The sequence below is a fragment of the Hippichthys cyanospilos genome, chromosome 15, assembly GCF_059441005.1.
Source record: "Hippichthys cyanospilos isolate Australia breed blue-spotted pipefish chromosome 15, RoL_Hcya_1.0, whole genome shotgun sequence".
NCBI lineage: Eukaryota > Metazoa > Chordata > Actinopteri > Syngnathiformes > Syngnathidae > Hippichthys > Hippichthys cyanospilos.
In genome coordinates, this window is record NC_142383.1 from 11,576,743 (window position 1) to 11,596,130 (window position 19,388).

At 38.6% G+C, this 19,388-nt stretch overlaps 1 protein-coding gene across 3 annotated transcripts in view; it reads right to left on the bottom strand.

The window, feature by feature from the left end:
* Positions 1 to 19,388, bottom strand: part of astn2 (astrotactin 2) — a 217,083-nt gene that overhangs the window by 26,052 nt on the left and 171,643 nt on the right. For all 3 annotated transcript variants that reach the window (XM_088435029.1, XM_088435030.1, XM_088435027.1), the window contains exons 17-19: positions 17,666 to 17,982; positions 7,701 to 7,834; positions 6,488 to 6,636 (exon numbers count right to left, since the gene is read on the bottom strand). In XM_088435029.1, the coding sequence (XP_088291155.1) occupies positions 6,488 to 6,636; positions 7,701 to 7,834; positions 17,666 to 17,982 (600 nt within the window). The remainder of the gene's footprint in view (positions 1 to 6,487; positions 6,637 to 7,700; positions 7,835 to 17,665; positions 17,983 to 19,388) is intronic.

Consider the following 19,388-nt stretch of genomic DNA (forward strand, 5'->3'; position numbering starts at 1 on the left):
AGAGTTTTGCTATGTCTCGTTACATTAGCCTCATTGTTGCTCTCATTAGCTGTGGCCCCAGTTGGATCTGGGCGCTTCGCATTTATGTATGAGGCTAAACTTGAGCTGCTTCTGTGGTAAGCGAGCTCCTTTTTGCAAAGAATGCATATCATTCGAAATCAAAAGTACTGTTGGGGCAATGTTTTAAAGTTACATTTTCCATGAATCGGACTGACAACTGTCAAATGCTCTTCCAATTACACAACTTACGCCGGTAAAGTCTAATGCATTTAAGACAAATTTAATTGGTGCACAAAAATTGTAAAGTTAGAGATTAAAAGTTTAGTTAAGGGTATTTAAAAAAATAGGCGCTTCAGTTATGACGATACTTTGCTATTAAGATGTAAATCTGACACCCCTAATTTTTAATGCTGCCATCATGACGATAGGGCACTATACCTCTAATATTGGAAAATAAAATTACGATTAATTTGAAAAGGACGCAATGTTATGCTGATAGGTACTGAGAACCACTGTTATAGAGTATGAAAACTTCAAAATAGTCCACACACACCAGTATATAGTCACACTTTTTTCCCCAAAGTTCAGTAATGTTGAAATAATTTTGCTGCTCATTCAAAGTCAATCTTAATTATCAAGGTATCCCCCACCCCTAAGTAACACAATTCCAATCCCCGAAATGTGTGAAATCCTTTCACATCATTTAAACTGAAAATGAAGGGTTTGTTGTATGATCAGCGTCCTGGAACACACCATGGTCGAACTTTGTAAGCCAGGCCTCAAATGACTTATCTTCCATTCCTTTACACAGGAAGAAACAGGCCGGGGTGACGTTTTTCTTCACTAACCATTTAAACACAGCTCATGTTTGGAGTCTTTTCACTTTTACACAGCCGGCACGCTCACTCCAGACTGCAAGCTGTGAATCAGCGAGTCACAATTTACATGCCAATGGGGATGAGTTATCATATTTGAAGACTATAAATGCCATCACAACTCACCTTTACATTTGCTTTTATTCAGCACTTGGGATGATCGACTGCCATCTGCGGTGACCTCATCTTCACCTGCACTTCATCTTTGTGAGTCAGTGTTCCTTTCGCTACACTTGTGGGAACAGGTGATCCCTCTCTGTCTGCTCCGAATCTACGCCTGGCTCCAGAAGTGTTTTTGTGTTACGTCAGGGTCTGTGTATTTTAATAAAAATGACCTCCGGCGGGCCAGACTAAATTTTGAATAAATACGATGCAACAAATACTTTTTCTTTTGTCAGATAAGATGAACTTGTTATGGTTTTCGGTTTCTTTTATTTTTAGAATCGCATGACAGTCTCTTGCTGCCCATGGGCCGAAGGTTCCCCCAGCCTTGGTCTCCATATCGTGCCTTTCCACATTCCTGAGCATCTGTACTTAATTGCTCAAACACTCACTTTCTTAGTGGTTTAGTGCAAGCAAGATGACTGCCTAGTGTCACACAATGTCCTCACCTTCAACTTTGCTGCAAGGACGGGTCGATTGTTCTTAGCTAAGATAGCTACAGACTCTCCATGGAAAAGCCTCAAAGAAGTGTGGGGGGATAATCGCAGCCGTGGGGTGTTACTTTGTGCAAAATTTGAATTAAGAAGAAACATCTATGTTAGCCATAATTTCATATATATATATATATATATATATATATATATATATATATATATATATATATATATATATATATACACACACACACACACACACACACACACACTGTATATACAGGGTGGCTATATACAGAGGTGCACATAACTGGTACGCTGTGTAACATTGCATCTTTCACGTACCTACCTACTACATTTACTATATTTTCTATAATTAATTGTGATTAATCACATTTTTCAAAAACTGTATTCCATTAATCTTGTAACAGATACTTGCGTAAGATCTTGGAACAAATGTAAAATCATCAAGTCAGCAAAATATTTTATATCAACTGTTGTAATAGCTTTCTTTGATTCTCTAATACTTGGTTTTAACTGAAAAACAACACTACCAAATCTGAATGATCTTTACAAGCAGTTTTTTTTTTCTTATATTACTCTCACAGAAAAATTGAGCTTTGTTTTTGAAACTGAGCAACTTTTTAAAGTAAAACAACGTAAACATATGTTTATGTTGGCTGTCTCTGGAAGCACATGGAATGGATTCATTTATTTTACACTTTAGAATTATATATATATATATATATATATATATATATATATATATATATATATATATATATATATATATATATGAACAGGACATAGTCACATCAGTGGCGTTTTTGGGATACTGCCTTTGGAATACACTGCATTCACAGTCAAGACACCAAAGGACGTGGATGATTGCATTCATTCATGCAGGAAGCTGCACAGATGAAAAAAAAAAAAAAAGAAAAAACACGGGATGAAAGAGAGACTTGTTAAATCATTTGAATCAGTATGGGGGTGAAAATGCATTCCCAAAAGCAAACACCCAATCAGTCAATCACTAAGTTAAAACTATAGACGGCATCTTGTCGACTTGACAGAACTGTATGTACTGGAGGACAGGTATCATTTCCTCCGCCTACTGTAGTCTAGACAACTCTGGCATTCAAAATACGGCTTGAGAATCCACTGAGTCGTTTCTGTGCACATTCCTCAAAGGGTGCACTTTTGACTGTGTGACTCATGCGCTGACGTTTGCATGAAAGTGCGAGTGCAGCTGCCTTCAAATCGCCAACCTCAAACCATTTTTTCCCCTAAATTCAATAAGATAGCAGTCACTGAATGCAGGCACTGCTCTTATTATTGACACTAAACACAGTCAAGCGACATGACCGGTGGTTTTTTGCTTCTATTAAAGAAACAGCAGAAAACACCCTATCGTCTTACACAATGTGAATGAAAGTGAAATAATTAAATTCAAAGTAGTATTTGAGGCACACTGTGGCAACCACTCGGTGAAGGCCTGATAAATCAATATACTTCAGTAGTGGGTGACTACCACACAACTCCTTCATACCTCATTGAAGGGTGAGCAAAAATTTTCTTTTCCACTGCAGACAGGCTGGAGGCTGTCAGTTTTTCCACTTCAAAATTTTACAGCAAGAAATTGCGCAGAATGGGAAATAATCATTGCTTCCACATTAACTTCCTGTTTTATTACACATCAGACGTGTCACAAAAGATTTGTTTGCATGGTCCTTTTTGGGGGAACTCACAGAAGAGGGACGTTAGCAACTCCGAACAGCACATTCAAGGTCTAATTGTGATTGCTGCACTTTGCAGAAATGAGAAATTAACACCAAAAAAATGCTGAATAATACCTGGGTAAAATGATTTTTGGCCCAATTTGGGTCATTTTTGACAAGGGATCTCACAACCAAATATTTCTAGAACTGATTATTCTATCATTTATTTCATCATATTGCATTAATGAATATTGCAAAAAAGAAATGTTTCCCTCAATAACAGTGTATTAACCAAAATCTGTTTATTTAGTATTGTTTTGTGAAAAAAACAACAACGAAATAATAGTTAACGAATGCAAGACAGAGTGATTGATGCTGTTCTCGCCAAACCTTTTGAAACTGATTCAGTTACTGGTTTGAAAATGGTTTTTCCAAGTAAAAGCAGATGTCATATTTGGATGAAACAAAAAAAGCTAATCAGTTTGCTTTCATGAAAGAGAGCACGAGGGGCTGAAATCAGGAGATTTTGACTAATAGTCTAAGTCAATTCATTTGATAATCGAATTCTTGTGGACTAATCGATACCGGTAATTTTGACAGGTCTATTCTTGACGCATTCTTAAGGGTGGAAAGCAATATTCATGAGTCAATTTCTAAGCCCCGCCCCTGCCCTAACCTAATTTCACACTGTTGATGCCCAGTGTCAAACGGGTTTCATAATGTAATGAACAGCAACCCAGAATGAGAATCACTTACCGCCAGGCGCGTTTTTTTTTTCTGGAAGAGACAAAGATGAGGGCATATTCTTTTCCTTAAAGCACATTCAACAACATAATGCATTTTAGAATTGGTAAAAATCCAAAACTGAGACAAAGAAAGCCGCCACTCAAAATAAGCGATGGAAATCACACACATTTTGAGCATTCATGTCTGTGGAGTTTGTGTGTTCCAGTTTTGCATGTGTTACACAGAGAATTACACGCAAAAGTGCAACAATAACGTCAAAGAGTCAGCCCAACTTAAATGCAGCAAATGAGCCAAACCCAAACATCGCGCTGTTTCTTCCAAGTATGAGCCTTGACTAAAGCTTTGGATCAGGATTTTTCCTTAGGATTGTCAAATATGGGTTCCTGTAAATCAGACGACTAATCCTTGAGTGCGTGAGTACCCACCCTTTAGATGTTAGATGTCAGGAAAAGGACCGACTGCTTGAAATCATCACTCAGACTTGGAAAATATGAAGAAGGAAAACGAAGAACTCCAGAAAACCACCAAGATGCCCCTGAGCAAAGAATGTATTCTCAAAAAAGGGGCTTCTCGTGGCCAGCGGTGAAAGCTTGCTTAGCCAAGGAATTTGTGTTCCCGTGTCCGTCAAAGTCCAACATTTCAAGTAGGAAACGGTTGTTCGGGCCTGTGTCCGAAAGGTGGGCAGGGCCCGCTTGGCTCCGGTGGACCCTATCTGGGCTTTCGGTTTCATTGAGCCGTCTTCCATTTTCCTAGGAAGCGCCTTGAAGATTATCCCTAGAGGAGATGCCAAGCAGGAAGATAGCCCAGTACCAATCCAGTAATTTCCAAATAAGTCAGTGTAAAGTGTGAGAAAATTATACATCTCAACACTGCACACCATTATTTGCTGAGTCCAGAGAACAAGATCTCATCATTTTAAGAGGCCCCTATTATTTCATAAATCTTCCCCTGAGATGCCATCCAAGTATGTATCAGCGATCTCTGTCCTGCTCAGGCCGGAGAACAATGGCGACTTTGAGCAAGCTGACGTTTTCAGCGTTTTCCCCTTGCGAGCGGCGCCCACTCGATTTGTTGCCGATAATTCACGGTGGTCAATGCGCATGGAAATTGTCCAAATGAGATGCTCCTCCATGCAAATTCACTCGCAAAACCGACATCATCCGGTCAGTTTTCCGAAGCCGCGGTATTGCACCGTATAACTCACATCCAGTATAAAGAGAAGAAGGGGGTGAAAAGGTAAAAAAATGAAGATAGAGATGTCTAATCTGTATTACACGCTTTGCAAGGACATGATTTATAGTGGTGACTGGCACATCGCAGAATGAGTCACCCACACCATCTGCCCCTTCCAACCACCTTGCTGGGGCCCATGCTTCATCAGCACTCCTCCCAGGGCTGATGGATGGCCTGTCCATACTTCCCAATGACTAAAGCCAACTCCTTCCCACACCAATATTACTCAATTCCTATCAGCCTTCCTCTGACTCACCCTTGGTGCCTTGGAAGCGCCGTGGCTACTTTTACAATTCTGCAGCAAATGAGGGTCAGCAACGTTCCTAGCCCGGATCAAATTTGCGGCATTTATGATTGAAATTCAAGCCACTTAACTCCAATCAGTAAGCATCTCTTTACTAGGACCGAATAGATTTCCAAGTTCATGCCCATCAAAAGTCCTCCTGAGACCCAGCCTCGTCATTTTGTGCACCATAGTGGACATTAGGGTTTGGTCTCCATCTTTTGACTCATTGAAGCTTCCCTACAAAGTCCTACTGTTCTCAGCAGAGGACATCTTGGCCTTGCAAATAAAGTTTCATGTGTGTGGGTGGGCTGCAATTAACATTGCTGTCTTGCTGAGACAAAATGGACACAACTGTGGACAGAATTGAACGCAGTAGGCTGGATTTCAAGAGGATATGCTGTAATTTGAAGAGTGAAGGCATTCATTTATTGAGATCTGCAATTATTTGTAATCAATTAATATCACTAATCTCATTTAAATCTTACCTAAAAGTTTGACTACTTTTGGTCATGAAATTCCAAGATGCACCATGGGCACGGAGTAGAGTCGTGCCCGAACACCTATTGAGGCAAAACGAGGTCTGCCAAAATCTCAAACAGGCCTCTACCATCACCGAATTTAGGATAAAGTGCTTTTTTTAAGCAGTGGACTTTTTGTTAACAAAATGTCAAATGCGCCGGGGAGCGTAGAAAACTAGACTTGCACCTGGGCGATATTGAATATGTGCTGCTATTCACAGTTCATATTATCTATTTAGAGCCCATAATCTCATGGACCCCATGAAGTGTCTTCACATACCTCCAGGCATACATACGCGTTCCTGGGAATTGCTATAATAGGATATTATCGTCTTTACATAACAAAGTTATCATATTGGCACTTGGCGAATTAGAAGCATGGGGCAAGTCTCCACACATCAAATCAATCATTTTATTAATTTAGATGTTGCCGTTTTGTTTAGTAAGTGAATTTTGTGCTCCACCTTCGGTACAGTCTCCATTTAAATGAGGTTGATCCAGTATTATTTCATACCTGTGTAGACCTCGGCCTCGGAGGGGTCCTCCACTCGTTTATGCTGGATGATGTAGTCTGAAACTTTGCAGCCAATCAGGGGCTCCACGTCTAACCACTCCAGGGCTACCATTGTGCTGGATGGCTCCAGGTAAGGAGCTAAGCGCAAGCTGAAGAAAACAAGTAGAACTATGACATGTATTATATAGCAAATGATCAGTAATTATCAGCAATCAACAGTTTTTAACAGAAAATGAAAATGATTTGAATTCCTTTTTTTCGTGTTTATATTTTTTTACATTCATTTTTTTATATTCTACTATAGTTGAACATGAGTTGGAGTGAGTGGATATGACTACTCATGATTCTATACATGAATCTTTTAACACCAAAACTTACAAATGACAAAACTGAGATTGGAGCGCCACATTATACACTAAGAGGTCAATAACTTGCAGTTCCCGGTCTTCTTCTTGACACGCAGGTTGGGCACGTATTGCTCTTGCCTGCCCTACTGGTCAAAATGTGAACACCTAAAAACGTACCATTATAGATGGTTCGCAATGACAGGTTGTATTCTCGGATAATACAGCCTTAGTGCTTTCATTGATTTTGGAAAGCTCCTTATTGTCATTCTTAATTGCCCTAATATTGTCTATAATCTTAATAACTACTAAATATGTAAATATGTAGATGTGGATATTTTTAGCTGACCTAGTTAGAAAATCAATTTACCGGACTTGGTCGACTTTTTTCCCCCCAGCCTTGCTTGAGATGTCGGGCCTCTTTCTATGTGATGTCCTCATGAGACTCAACCTATTCATTTCTTTTCCCTGTAGTGGACACTAGATTTCGGGCTATATCTTTTGACTTTTTCAAGCTACCCTACTAAGTCCTCATGTGTTCGGTAGAAGACAGCCTGGCCTTTCCAATGATGTCTCAAATGTTTGGATGACATGCAATTAACTTTGCTGTCTTGCTGTGACACAACAGTGGACACAAATGGACAGGCCGGATCTCAGGAGGATATTCTACAGGATGTGGAGTAAGTCGTTCATAAAATCACAAGTGTGTCATCCGAACACCTTGAATGGAGGAATGTTCCTGTCAGAGGAAGGGCTGATTGACAGCTATTAGGACTTGGGGAACCGTCCTTGTGTCTGGAACTTTCTCAACTACATGTGCAGCCATCCGTAAAAAGCACTGTGTATGAATGGCTTCAGCTCACACTTACACAGGCTGGCTGAGGGGACTGCAGTTAGGCAGGCCATCTCTGCTGAAGGCACTCAGGTCGCAGCGACACCAGTTATCGATGACGTCACCCTTTCCGGCACACCAGTATGAGCTCATTGTGGCGCTCTTGAAGGCCTGGAAAGGGTAACAGGTGAGAGAAATGCAATTATCTCAGGGAACATGCACTGCCTGTCCATCTAGGTGTAATCCTAACCTGCCCCACAGTCTGAGCACACTCACACACACACCCAGAGGAATCATTATACGTCTTCTGAAGTCATTTCTTTTTGATTGTTACCAAAATGAATCAAATCGAATGTGAGGCCTCAAACTACCTGAAATGTATTTTGGTGTATAAATATTCTCTTTATAAAAAGGTCGATCACTTGGATGGGGCTCACTAAGATAGTATGCACGGTTCACAGTCACACACACGTATACAGAAGAACCTTATCAATTTCATTGCTCCCAATTACCGGAAGCTGGGAAAATCTAACTAACATTGTCGCGCTTGTGATGCGTTATCATAAATGCACTGTGACTTTCATGATGAAGGTGTGCAAGTGCCCCTCCCCCCTACCCACTCTTTCAACGTCTATGTATGTGTGGTCGTCTGTCTACAGAGGCGGCGGAGGGAATCGGTATGTGTGAGGAGATGACATCATCTCTTAGCGTCTCCTTGTACTGCTTCATTAAGAACTGAAAGGAAAAAAAAAAAATCAAACGTAAGAGGCTCAGTCATTTTCTAAAAGGCAGTGAAATGCCAATGGGAGCGTCAAGGCAGTAAAATATAATGTCAGGGCTTCCCTTAAAGCCACAAAAGCGATAGAGGGTGTTCAGGGGTGTTCACAAGCACTCTGGCTCCCCCTGTCAAGCGGTTGGATCAATGGAGCACTCGGTTTATTTATGCACCCTTAACTTAACTTGGGACAAGTGCTTGATCACAGTCTCGAAAATAGGACACTGGAGCCACACAGAAACATTATCGCCGGGTAGCAGGCGCCCAAACAGAAAATAACAAAGAGGAGCCACTCCTTTGTTCACCATGAGGGTCACTTAGCGAAAATGCTTCTTGAAGACCACCGCGATTCTCTTGCATGTCGGCGGATGTACACACGCCAAATTAATTATTGATTTTCACAGCTATTTCATTCAATGGAGCGATGCCAAGGACACATTGGTTCACAGGCTGCTAAGGTAGACAAATGTAATCTACCACAAATGTAATCTCTTAAACTTTAGAACCCTTCAAACTTCATTTGTATTGGTCCACAAAAAAAAAAATATATATATATCAACCTAAAGTGTCCTCTTTTGGATCATAAAAGAAATCTGATGAAAAATAAATATCTAAATTATGAATAAATATTTTTCCGCAAAATATAATCACTACAAAGTGAGTAAAGTGAGTGACTGTTCTCAAAAAATAATAATTATAAATAAATATTTGTCCACAGAAAAATATTAAACATAAAGCATCCTGTTTTGGGATTACAGTAAAGATCTCTTCACAAAAATAAAGCATTAACTCATTCATAAATATTTGTCCGCAGAAAAATAATCAACAAAGTGTCAGACCTGTTCTCAAAAAGAAAAAAATCTGAAAAAATATTTGGCCTCAGAAAAATATTAAACTTAAAGTTTCCTGTTTTGGGATCGTAGTAGAGATATGTTCACAAAAATAAATCATGAACTTGACAGGTAACGAGAGGTGGTACCTGACAAGTTAGGTCGAATCATTCTAGGATGGGGGAGGGGGGATTCGGGTTTTTACAATAATGAAATTGAATAACCTACTGAACATAAAATTTGTTTTATGAGTTTATAATCTTGAAACTTGAAAATTTGTATGGCTCTCGCCACCTTGTGTCAGCAGGAAACTGGCTCCAAAAAGTCAAGAAGAAAAAAAACTGACTTGAATCCTACACAGCCTCACAGACGAAACAAATCGGAGGTATGACCTCAGCTGCTCCAGGGGAAAGAGAACAAGGGCCCACCATGCATTTAGATTCCTCAAGAAAAAAAAAAAAAAACAAGGAGCCCATATGGCTCTGCACGATTTGCTGCATATGTGAAAAATAGACAAAGTGATTACCACTGTGTTTATGTTTGACAAGTAGTGCATGCCAGCGCCACAGGGTAAACAGAGATTAGAATTGTGGTTTTTAGGAAGTTATCTGGCGGGGGTTGATAGTAGGTAAGGTGTCCATGATTTTTTTTTTTTAGTTCGAATAGGAATTTTATATTTCATTTTACATAGCTCTCTCTCATATATATATATATATATATATATATATATATATATATATATATATATATATATATATATATATATATATATATATATATATATATATCACAGTTAGATGATTACCTGGAATTTGGGAGGGTGGCGGAAGAGAGCATATTATAGAGTAATACTATTGTAGTTTTCCGGGTATGCATATAACTAAGTGGTTGGTCCTCCATCACTTTTTAACATAACAATAAATGTTAAGTGATAAGTCGGTTAAAAGGGGTTTGGGTTAGTAATGGAATGCATTGGAAGTGGGGGAAGTGAGTGTGTCCATTGCTGTTACTTGATAAGAGGGTGATATCTTTTACTTTATTGATTATCCATAGATACCTTTCCCAGAACACTATGGAGGCATATACAGTACATTGGGTCTTGGACTAATGGGAAGATAAGAGACAAATCATTATACATCATGTTTCATTTTGGTAAAGGAGGTTTGTGACAGACGCGACTAGATGTCCAGATTTGCTTTCAGTATCAGTTTCTGCCTTTTCCCAAACATACCTCCATTCATCCTCATTGCTCTTATCAATACCAACATGAATTGGGTTGAAATTGTTTCTCTGCATCCGTTGACGATGACTCTTGAGCGTCAGCGACAACTCCGGCGGCAAATTTCCGTGCCTTGACGTCATGTAGCCGCCCCGACAGACTCGCTGGCACCAAAACACTACTTGGACCTTTTCATTTTCATAGAAGCCTGACGTGACTTACAAGAAGGCCACGAAGGCCACCGTGACCTCTTTGATGTATTAATCAGTTTGCCCATGATAAGATGACCATATTACTGTCTACCTTTAGCGGCTAATACGAGAAAACACTGGCCAGCTGGCCTGCAGTATTGATTTATAAAGTGTTCACCAGCGATGGAACAGGGTCAGCTCACGCAGGAGATTGTCAACAGTTTTTGCCCAAACCTGTGTTAATGCGGTCATTCCAATCAATCAGAGTTTACGAGGGATACTTCAAGGAAACGCGTCAGAAGTAGTCTTTCCAAGAAAATGGACATTCCGGTTGGGTTGGTTCAACCAAACGTTGACAATGAGGTTCACAATTAGTCCGAACCTAGCAGCAACTGGCAAGAGAGAAATTCATCTGAAAACCCACAAAACAAGCTGCCTTTCTCATTTTTTGTACAGATAATGTGTCATCAATGTGAAAGAGGAAAACAAATAACAATGGAGCTGCGAGTAGCTCCAAAGTACCATTCGCAGTGTCACCTGTGAGTATCATTAGAGTCCTGGCGTACTGGCAAATGAGACAAGAACTTTCCAAAATACAAAACGTTATACAAGGGATAATGTGTGTGCAATTTTTATGAGTCTGAGCCTAGGTTATGACCGGAGTCCCCAATGACAACCTAATAACCTATGTATGGGTGGCAAATACAGCTCAGTATCAATATAATACATTAATGGCTTTGTTTTTACATTTTGATATTTATTAATTTATTCATAATTTAGTTATTTCTTTTTGACAACATATTTTAAGTTGATTATTTTTTTGTGGACCAATACAAATGATGGTTGAAAGGGTCTAAATTTGAATAAATCAGACACTGATGGCATGTTTTATTTGATTTTTGTTACCCAAAAATGTTTTGAACTAGTTAAGGCGTACTTGGCTAAAAACATATTTCAACGGGGATACGAAAGGTTGGGAACCGCTGGGTTAGATGCTAAAAAATAGCATAATTTTTCCTTGCAAACAGTGTGTCGCCCCGGCAACAGCAGGCAACAAAATAAAAGCTTTCAATAACTTCAATTCAACTATATTAAGGTGAACCACCCAAAATTTAAAGACAGTCAAACAAATCATTTTAGAGGCTAGTCAAATGACAGACTTCCAGTTAGATTTGGTAAATAGGATCGTTAATAAAAAGGATTATTTTGTATGGCTCGGGCGGGTACAGATGCCTCCCAATTTCAATAAATTGTCAAATGTACAAACAGGAATTTTTAGGGGGTGCTATGGGGTCATTTAAAAGAAAAATGCACAAAAAATCTCAATGATGATTTACACTATTGCTGAGTCATGTGGAAAAAGGACAAAAACTCAAACTTCACAAAAAAATGAGATGTATAACTAACTCTTTGGCACATACTTGTTGTTTTGTTTTGACCATTTCTTAGGGCTGCATTTTTGGCATTCCTGTAGTACTTAAAAAAAAAATGGCAACAGGCTTTTTTCTGGGAATTTAATGTGCCAGGCTACCTCGGTATTTCATCAAACACCCTCAGGGTTGGTTTGTGTTTGTATCTTCACGGAGGCAACCTGGGATTTCAAAGTCTTTAGAGCCAATTTTGGACATAAAGGGCACTTTTGCGCATGCGTTGATTGAAATCTTGATTTCGACAGTTCCTCTTTCAGACAGGTCCCTGTACGGGGTGCCACTTGTGTGCAAGCATGACAGCAGCCTTCCTTCACAACGTAGAGCATTATTAGCTGCTAAGCTCACTAGCATTTTATTCAAAAGAATCGCCATAACTCAGTCACGGCAACACGGGGCGACTGGCACGCCATCGCGTATGTTTGCCATGGTGTTTTTCCAAATCTGTCCGAGGATGCTTATTAATGTGCATGCCACAGATTTATGCTAACATTCAAGATCACCATTCCAATAGCGCCTCACTCAATGTTAAGGTCTTGTATTAGCAAGTCCAAGTTGAGATCTGATAAAATGAACAAGATGGAAGTTAGCCTACAATTATAATGTCTGCCTTTCTCATCATCTCCGGTAAAATGACGACCAAGCATATAAGTTTATGTAGTGCTCCAGCAACCTAAAAAGAAGGTGCAATGCCAGATAGCGCTGCTAAAGGAGGCACTACCTGATCCCATTTATCTTTAATGTTCTCTGTACAGTTTATGCACAAGTGCAAAGTAGATCATTTGTGACCTAGCTAAAAAAAAAAAAGGCACTTCAGATAGAAGCCTGTTAAGGGAAATAAAGTTTATTATCACACTAAATGTTCAGCATCGGGTAATTACTTTAAGTTATTGAGCAACTGCCAGAAAATTGCCCTCACTTACATAATTCTTCGTAAAAATACAAGACGTATAGACAAACTATTTTGTATTTTAGACGGAAACGTAGAGCTGCCATTTTTGACTATCAAACCCACTTGGACATTATTTTAAGTATGTTCAAAGATGTTTACTAGTACAGTATATTCAAATGTATTCAAATGTAAGAACTTTCAAACACATTTACAAATGAGTTCACACAAAAATGCATAAACATACTTGCAAGTATGTTTGAATGTATTTGTATGCTAATGCTAAAAGCTTAGCATTTGTTCCCATAATGCACCCTTTAGCATAGAGGGAACAAACACTATTTTTTAGCATTTGGCTTTCAAGTATGCTTGAGAGTATTTGCAAATGTGTTCAAACACATTTATGCAAGTAGGTTCAAACTTATTTGAGAGTATGTTCAAATATACGTATATTTAAATCTACTTGCAAATAAGATCAAATATGCTTGTATTTCCTATGATTTCTTACAGATATGTTCAACTGTACTTGAAAGTACATTTGAATGCACAGAATTTGTTAATATCTTTGAATGTATTTGCAATTACACAATCTTGTAAATATGATAACTATGATCAAATGTACTTGCAAATGTTCAAATAAGTGCATTCAAACATACTTGTAAATGCATTTGAACCTGCCTTCAAATAAAATCACACTTGTAATTGTAGCTATAATTAAACATACCAGCACTTGCAAATATGTTCAAATGTAAAGATGTTTTCAGGGCTTTGAACTTATTTTATATTCTTAAAATGAAGTCAAACAATTGAGAGCATATTTCAAAACTTATGACAAACATCCCCTTCTTATTCACCAGACATTGATTGAGCCTCTGGGAACCATTACCAAAAACTCGAGTGAGGTTCGGGTGCAGTTCAACAGCCTATTACAAGAAAAATCATTCACCTATCAAGTATTTAAAGTTATTCTTATTTATTTATTTACTTATTTTTGTGGGTCAGACTTGCACGTTTTTTGTATATCTCAATGCCATCCTACTACCACGAAAATGAAATTTTATTTGTACTTCAAGTCAGGAGCACCATTTTGTTCCAGACAAAAATGTCGGCTTTGGGCCATAAAAATCCACATTTTCACCCTTTGGAATTTCTTCCAACTGCAATGAAGTTCAAAAGGTTTCTGTTGATTCTGGGAACTTGCACAGAGGAGACTCTTATTTCTCCTCAAATTAGGGTTAGCTTTGTTTTTTTTGTTTTGTTTTTTTTTGGGGGGGGGGTAATGGTTAATGGCCATTGTGACTTTATAAAATGAAAAAAATCCCGAATGAAAAAAGTAAATGATAGGCAGTCATTTCACATCTTGCAGTTATTTGTTGGAATACTTGTCAGTTTTTAGTGTCAGTGCCAGTGATTGGTTGGTTCTGTCAATGATTTTCTTCAGGGCCCTCCTACATGCAAAAACTAACTGCTTGCATTTGTGCAGGATTGGTAAAAATAAATAAATAAATACATGTAATCATCCTGTGCATGACTTCCCTTTGTCTTTAGCACCTACTGTCTTTAAAGGTCAATTTTATATTTAAAAACATGCCTAACATCTCACTATCGATATAGTTTTTGGTCTGTGTACATGTCAGTTATTGCTAACTATTAATGGCTAGGCCAATTAAATCATTTTGCTTCGCTGTTTTTGATGCTCGGATTTGCCTTAAAAGGTGTTAAAGTAGACTTTTATGCTGTACTTCATTCCCATGCCCCCTACGCATCTACAGTTTGTGTCTTACATCATCCTCAGCTCCTGAGCAACTACTCTTCTGTTTTTTTTGTTTTTTTTTTTTGCATGGTTCAGCCAAAAAATAAAAATAAATAAATAAAATGAGAAGAACAAGCTCATCACGGAGAAAGCTTTTGCAACATGGCAGCTGTCTTTTCTGATCGAGGCAGCCAAGTAGAAAGAAGTCTCAAAGGTGTGTTTGTGGTGTGTGTGTGTGTGTGTGTGATGGACACACACACGAACACACAAACAGAATGAGCAGTTGTGTGCTTTTCTGTGGCTTTATTTAATACATGTTATATGTACCTTTTAATGTACCTTTCAGGATAGCAGCTGCTGCACTTGCAGAGGGGCCAAGAACAGAAGCAAAAGGAAGTTAAAAAAAAAAAAAGAAGAAGAAGAGGAGAGTGATGGACTCCCCTCCCTCCCCGGGGGTCGATGACATCAATAAGAAGCTAATAATCCTGCCCGGAGCTTCCTCACAAGAGCAATCCGCTGCAGTCCTCCTCCTTCACATACATCTCACTCTGTACATCCCCACAAGACCATAGCTATAGGCACGGTGATGGTGTGATGGGGGGCGCGGGGGGTAGGAAATAGAGAGAATGGAGACATTTTTGCTCTCCTTCACGTTTAGCTATCGATGAGGCCCACTAGGGATCGTCTGCTATCGACTGTGTTTTTCTTTGGGGCTGCGGCGCTTGTTATGGGAGGCGCACACTTTGCAGGGCTCTGTGTGCATATGCCCTGCTTTGATATTGTTCGGTTGAGATGATTAGATGCTTGATTAGGGCATGCATGAACTATTTGGAAGTACATATACGCAGGCATGAGAAAAGCACCCTGAGGTGCAGTTTTGCGATGATGAATGCAGAATTGAGCAAAAAGGAGTAAACTCATTTCAACGTGACATTTTAACCAGCAAAGCCCCCCCACACTTTCCTTTATTATGTTAAAAGCAAACTCTTATGATTGACTTCCACAGTCTAAACATTTGGCCATTATGCTGATAATATTACATATGGCTGTCCGGGTTTGTTTAGCGGTACGCACAAGCGCAACACACATGTAGAGGCTGTGACGTGCTCACAAAGAGAGAAAACCATGATGTCATCGTTTTTAGCCACTTGGGTTCCTTTACTAATAAAAATGACCATCCAATGCCCTCTAGAGGCGATGGGTTGAAACTGCCGATGATAAGCATAAAGACAAGGTTCATTGACGTATTGGAGTCAAATCAACTTTATAAGTGCTGATGAAGTGATACAGGAATCCGCATCATTCAAATTCCAATCAACCATATGCAAAAAAATAACATAAAAAGTTGTATCACGAATCGTATATCAAGTCTTGTAAATAAATAAATACAAAAATCAAGATTTGAAGACTGCTTGCTTGATGGAATGGCCCAAAAAAACATCTGATTTGTTCTGCTTTTTGAACATGAATTGTATCATTTTGTTGTTCCCTACATCGGATGAAATTTCCTGTCTGTAGCACAGTTGGAAATACATTTAAAGGAAGAAACTATGGCTTGTTCAATATTAATTTCAACTGTCAAGTATATAAATCCCTGCGATAACTGAATTCCGCAAAGTAGGATTTGTCTTTTTTTTTTTGCACAAACTAATTTTTCTGTTTCAACAAAACAAGAGTTACAGCTATCTCTCCACAAGTCTCATCCTCTCATGCATCTGCTCACATCTCACCCCCCTCCCCCACATGCGCAGCCAGTCCTTCTTAAATAGTGGGGCGACTCCCCCAAGGAAACCGGCTATGCTTTTGTACTGTGTAGTGTAATTCCACATCCATGGCACCAGGTGGTGCTGTGGTGCCTTTCATTGTCAAAGTCGGTTAAGAACTTTTTAAATTGCTGTCAACATTTTTTTTTAATAAATATCAATTAATGATTAATCTGACGAAAAAATATCTGCACACTTTTATATACCTTTTTTCAGGTTAAAAATATTTAAGATATTGGTTACCGTTCCAGATTAATTTACATTCATTATTATTGATTTTGTTTTTTTCATCATTAAAAAGTGCAGTTCTTCAACCATGGTACTAGTTTGAATAATGATATAATAATGATATTTTTTTTTAATTTCAGGCACTTTAAGCTATTTAGTTTTTTCAGATTTAGAATATGCTTCAAGCCAGTGGTTCTCAAACTCCAGGGGGTACTTAAGATTTCAAATAAAACAAACAAACATGCAAATATCCTTTAAATAGTTATTGAATTATTTACATGTTTCAGGAAAATAAGTTCATATAACACATATTATCTTCAGTAGGTTATTCAATTTTTTTTAAAAGCCAATTTTCTACCAGGCCTGAAGGGTTCGACCCAACTTGTCACTTGCCACGTCTCGTTTCCTGTCAAGTTAATAATTTACTTTTGTAAAAAATATAATAAATGGTGCAATGATGCAATGTTTTATTTATTTATTTACCCCAAAATGCTTTGCACTGGTCAAGGGTTACTTCCACTGGCGTACATCACTGAAAAAAGTTAAGAACCACTGTTTTAAGCTATATCGAACCCCTCTAAAAGGTAAAGTTAAAATTTGTTGAAAACGGTTTTAAAATGATTTTTTTTTCTATTGTTAATGTTAAAAAGGATACAATTTTAGGTATCCTTATACAATTTTCTTAAACAATCATTCGTATTCATCGCGGGAGGGGGAGAATGTTTTCTCTTTCCTTGAGAGGGCTTTGCAAAAAAACTAATTGAGAAGCACTGATCTAAGCACAGCTCTCTGTACATTGGGTTGTCGCAGCTGTAAAATATTGGTCTTTTGAAAAAAAAAAAAAAACCTAAAAAGAATTGAAGTGGCAAAAAGTGAAGCGCAAAGTGGAACACTTTGGGGAACACTGTTTATACACAGTAGTCTCACCTCTTTGGTGATGTTATCCTGGACCAAACTGTAGAGAGGCACCACCCGACTGACTTCCAACAGGACAGGAACAGGCGAGGGCTGCTCGCCGCCCCTGCCGCGGCCCCTCGCCGCCATGCCCCCCGCCGCCCCATTCTGGTGGTGGCACAGGTTACAGCTGAGTGGGCAAATGCCCTTCTCCTCACAACGGATCTCAACGCCGCTAACTGCGTCGTCAGACAGCAGTTGGCTCTTCTGCAATGCCGTCAGGTAGCTAATGAAGGGCACCGATTTGAGTTCATGACGCCCGCCGCCGCCAAGACTTTGCTCCGTTGCCTCTGGAAGAGGAAAAAAAAGAGCATGTCATAACAAATGGACATCCGGATTGTTTTTCTCGCTCAAAAAGAAAAACCTAGGGGAGTATTGCGAAAAATCCTGATGCATTTTCATAGGAGCTTGCCACATTCGTCATCAGCATAATTCTCATCATTTCTCTTTCACACATAACCTTTGGCACTCATCCGTGCTTGTCTTATGCAACAGTTGTCTGTCGATGTTCAGGTAGACATACACACGCAGACAAGAAGAATGGTGCCAATTTTCCCAGCCATTGATCTCACACCAGCTTGTGAATTAAAATGTCGTTGTTGGTTGAGGTATAATTACTCAACTGGGACACAACCCCAGTGGGTGGCTGGGGTTGCGTTGCCCGGGGCAACAGCAGACGAGGTGGCGAATATGTTCCATAGCAATGGAACACATATGTTGAGAGGTATGGATATGCATTTAAACGCTTGACTGTAATGGATATGCCACAGTCACGTATGTCATTTGTCATGAATTGTTTATGGTTACTGTTAATAATGTAATGCAATTTTCATTTAATTGATCTAATAAATCCATAGTATGAATAATGTTTATAATGTTTAATTTGTTTACTTTATCCATACAATATTATGTTATAATTAAGATCCACTATACCAATTACGCCATCGTAAAATATTTTGTATAATAATTAAGCGTGTTTGATAGCAAAGCTGACTACAACAAGAAAAAAAAAATCATTTTCCGCTGTTCTGTTACTTACTTTACTGTCGTTTACACAGTACGGTCATGCCGGATGAGCCATTTATATTAGAAGACTTATTCTGACATCTAGTGGACATTCACTGTAATTACTATCTTGGCCCCAAAAAAGATGACGTCACTTGTGCCGTCGTTCTCTCTCCCACGCGCAACCATGAATAAGAAATAGGTGGCATTGAAAAGGTTTGCCATTTGCAAACGAAGTAACATGTTGTTATTACAACATCTATAAAAATATGCTGCACAAAAACACGCTCGTGATTCATAAATTAAGCTTTGGGCACAAAAAAATATGTTTATTATTATTATTATTATTATTCCGATGTTAGTACTCTGTTTTATTTAATGATGTAAGCGTTGTAAGTGTGCGTGTGCTCATTCATCACTGTTACAGTGTACCACAGTGCGTCACGATTGCAGAATAATTTAGCTAAAGTAAAAATGAGACTTAAATTAGAAAATAAACGGTATGACAGTAGTAACACAACTATTACTGATAATAAATGAATACTACTACTACTACTACTTCTGATAATTAAAAAAAATAAAAATAATAATAATAATAGTTAAAAAGATGATCACTTGAATGATTGCAATAATAAATAAAATAGTAAAATAAATACAAACAGCAAAAATTTTGTGAAAGGCGGCATTTGCG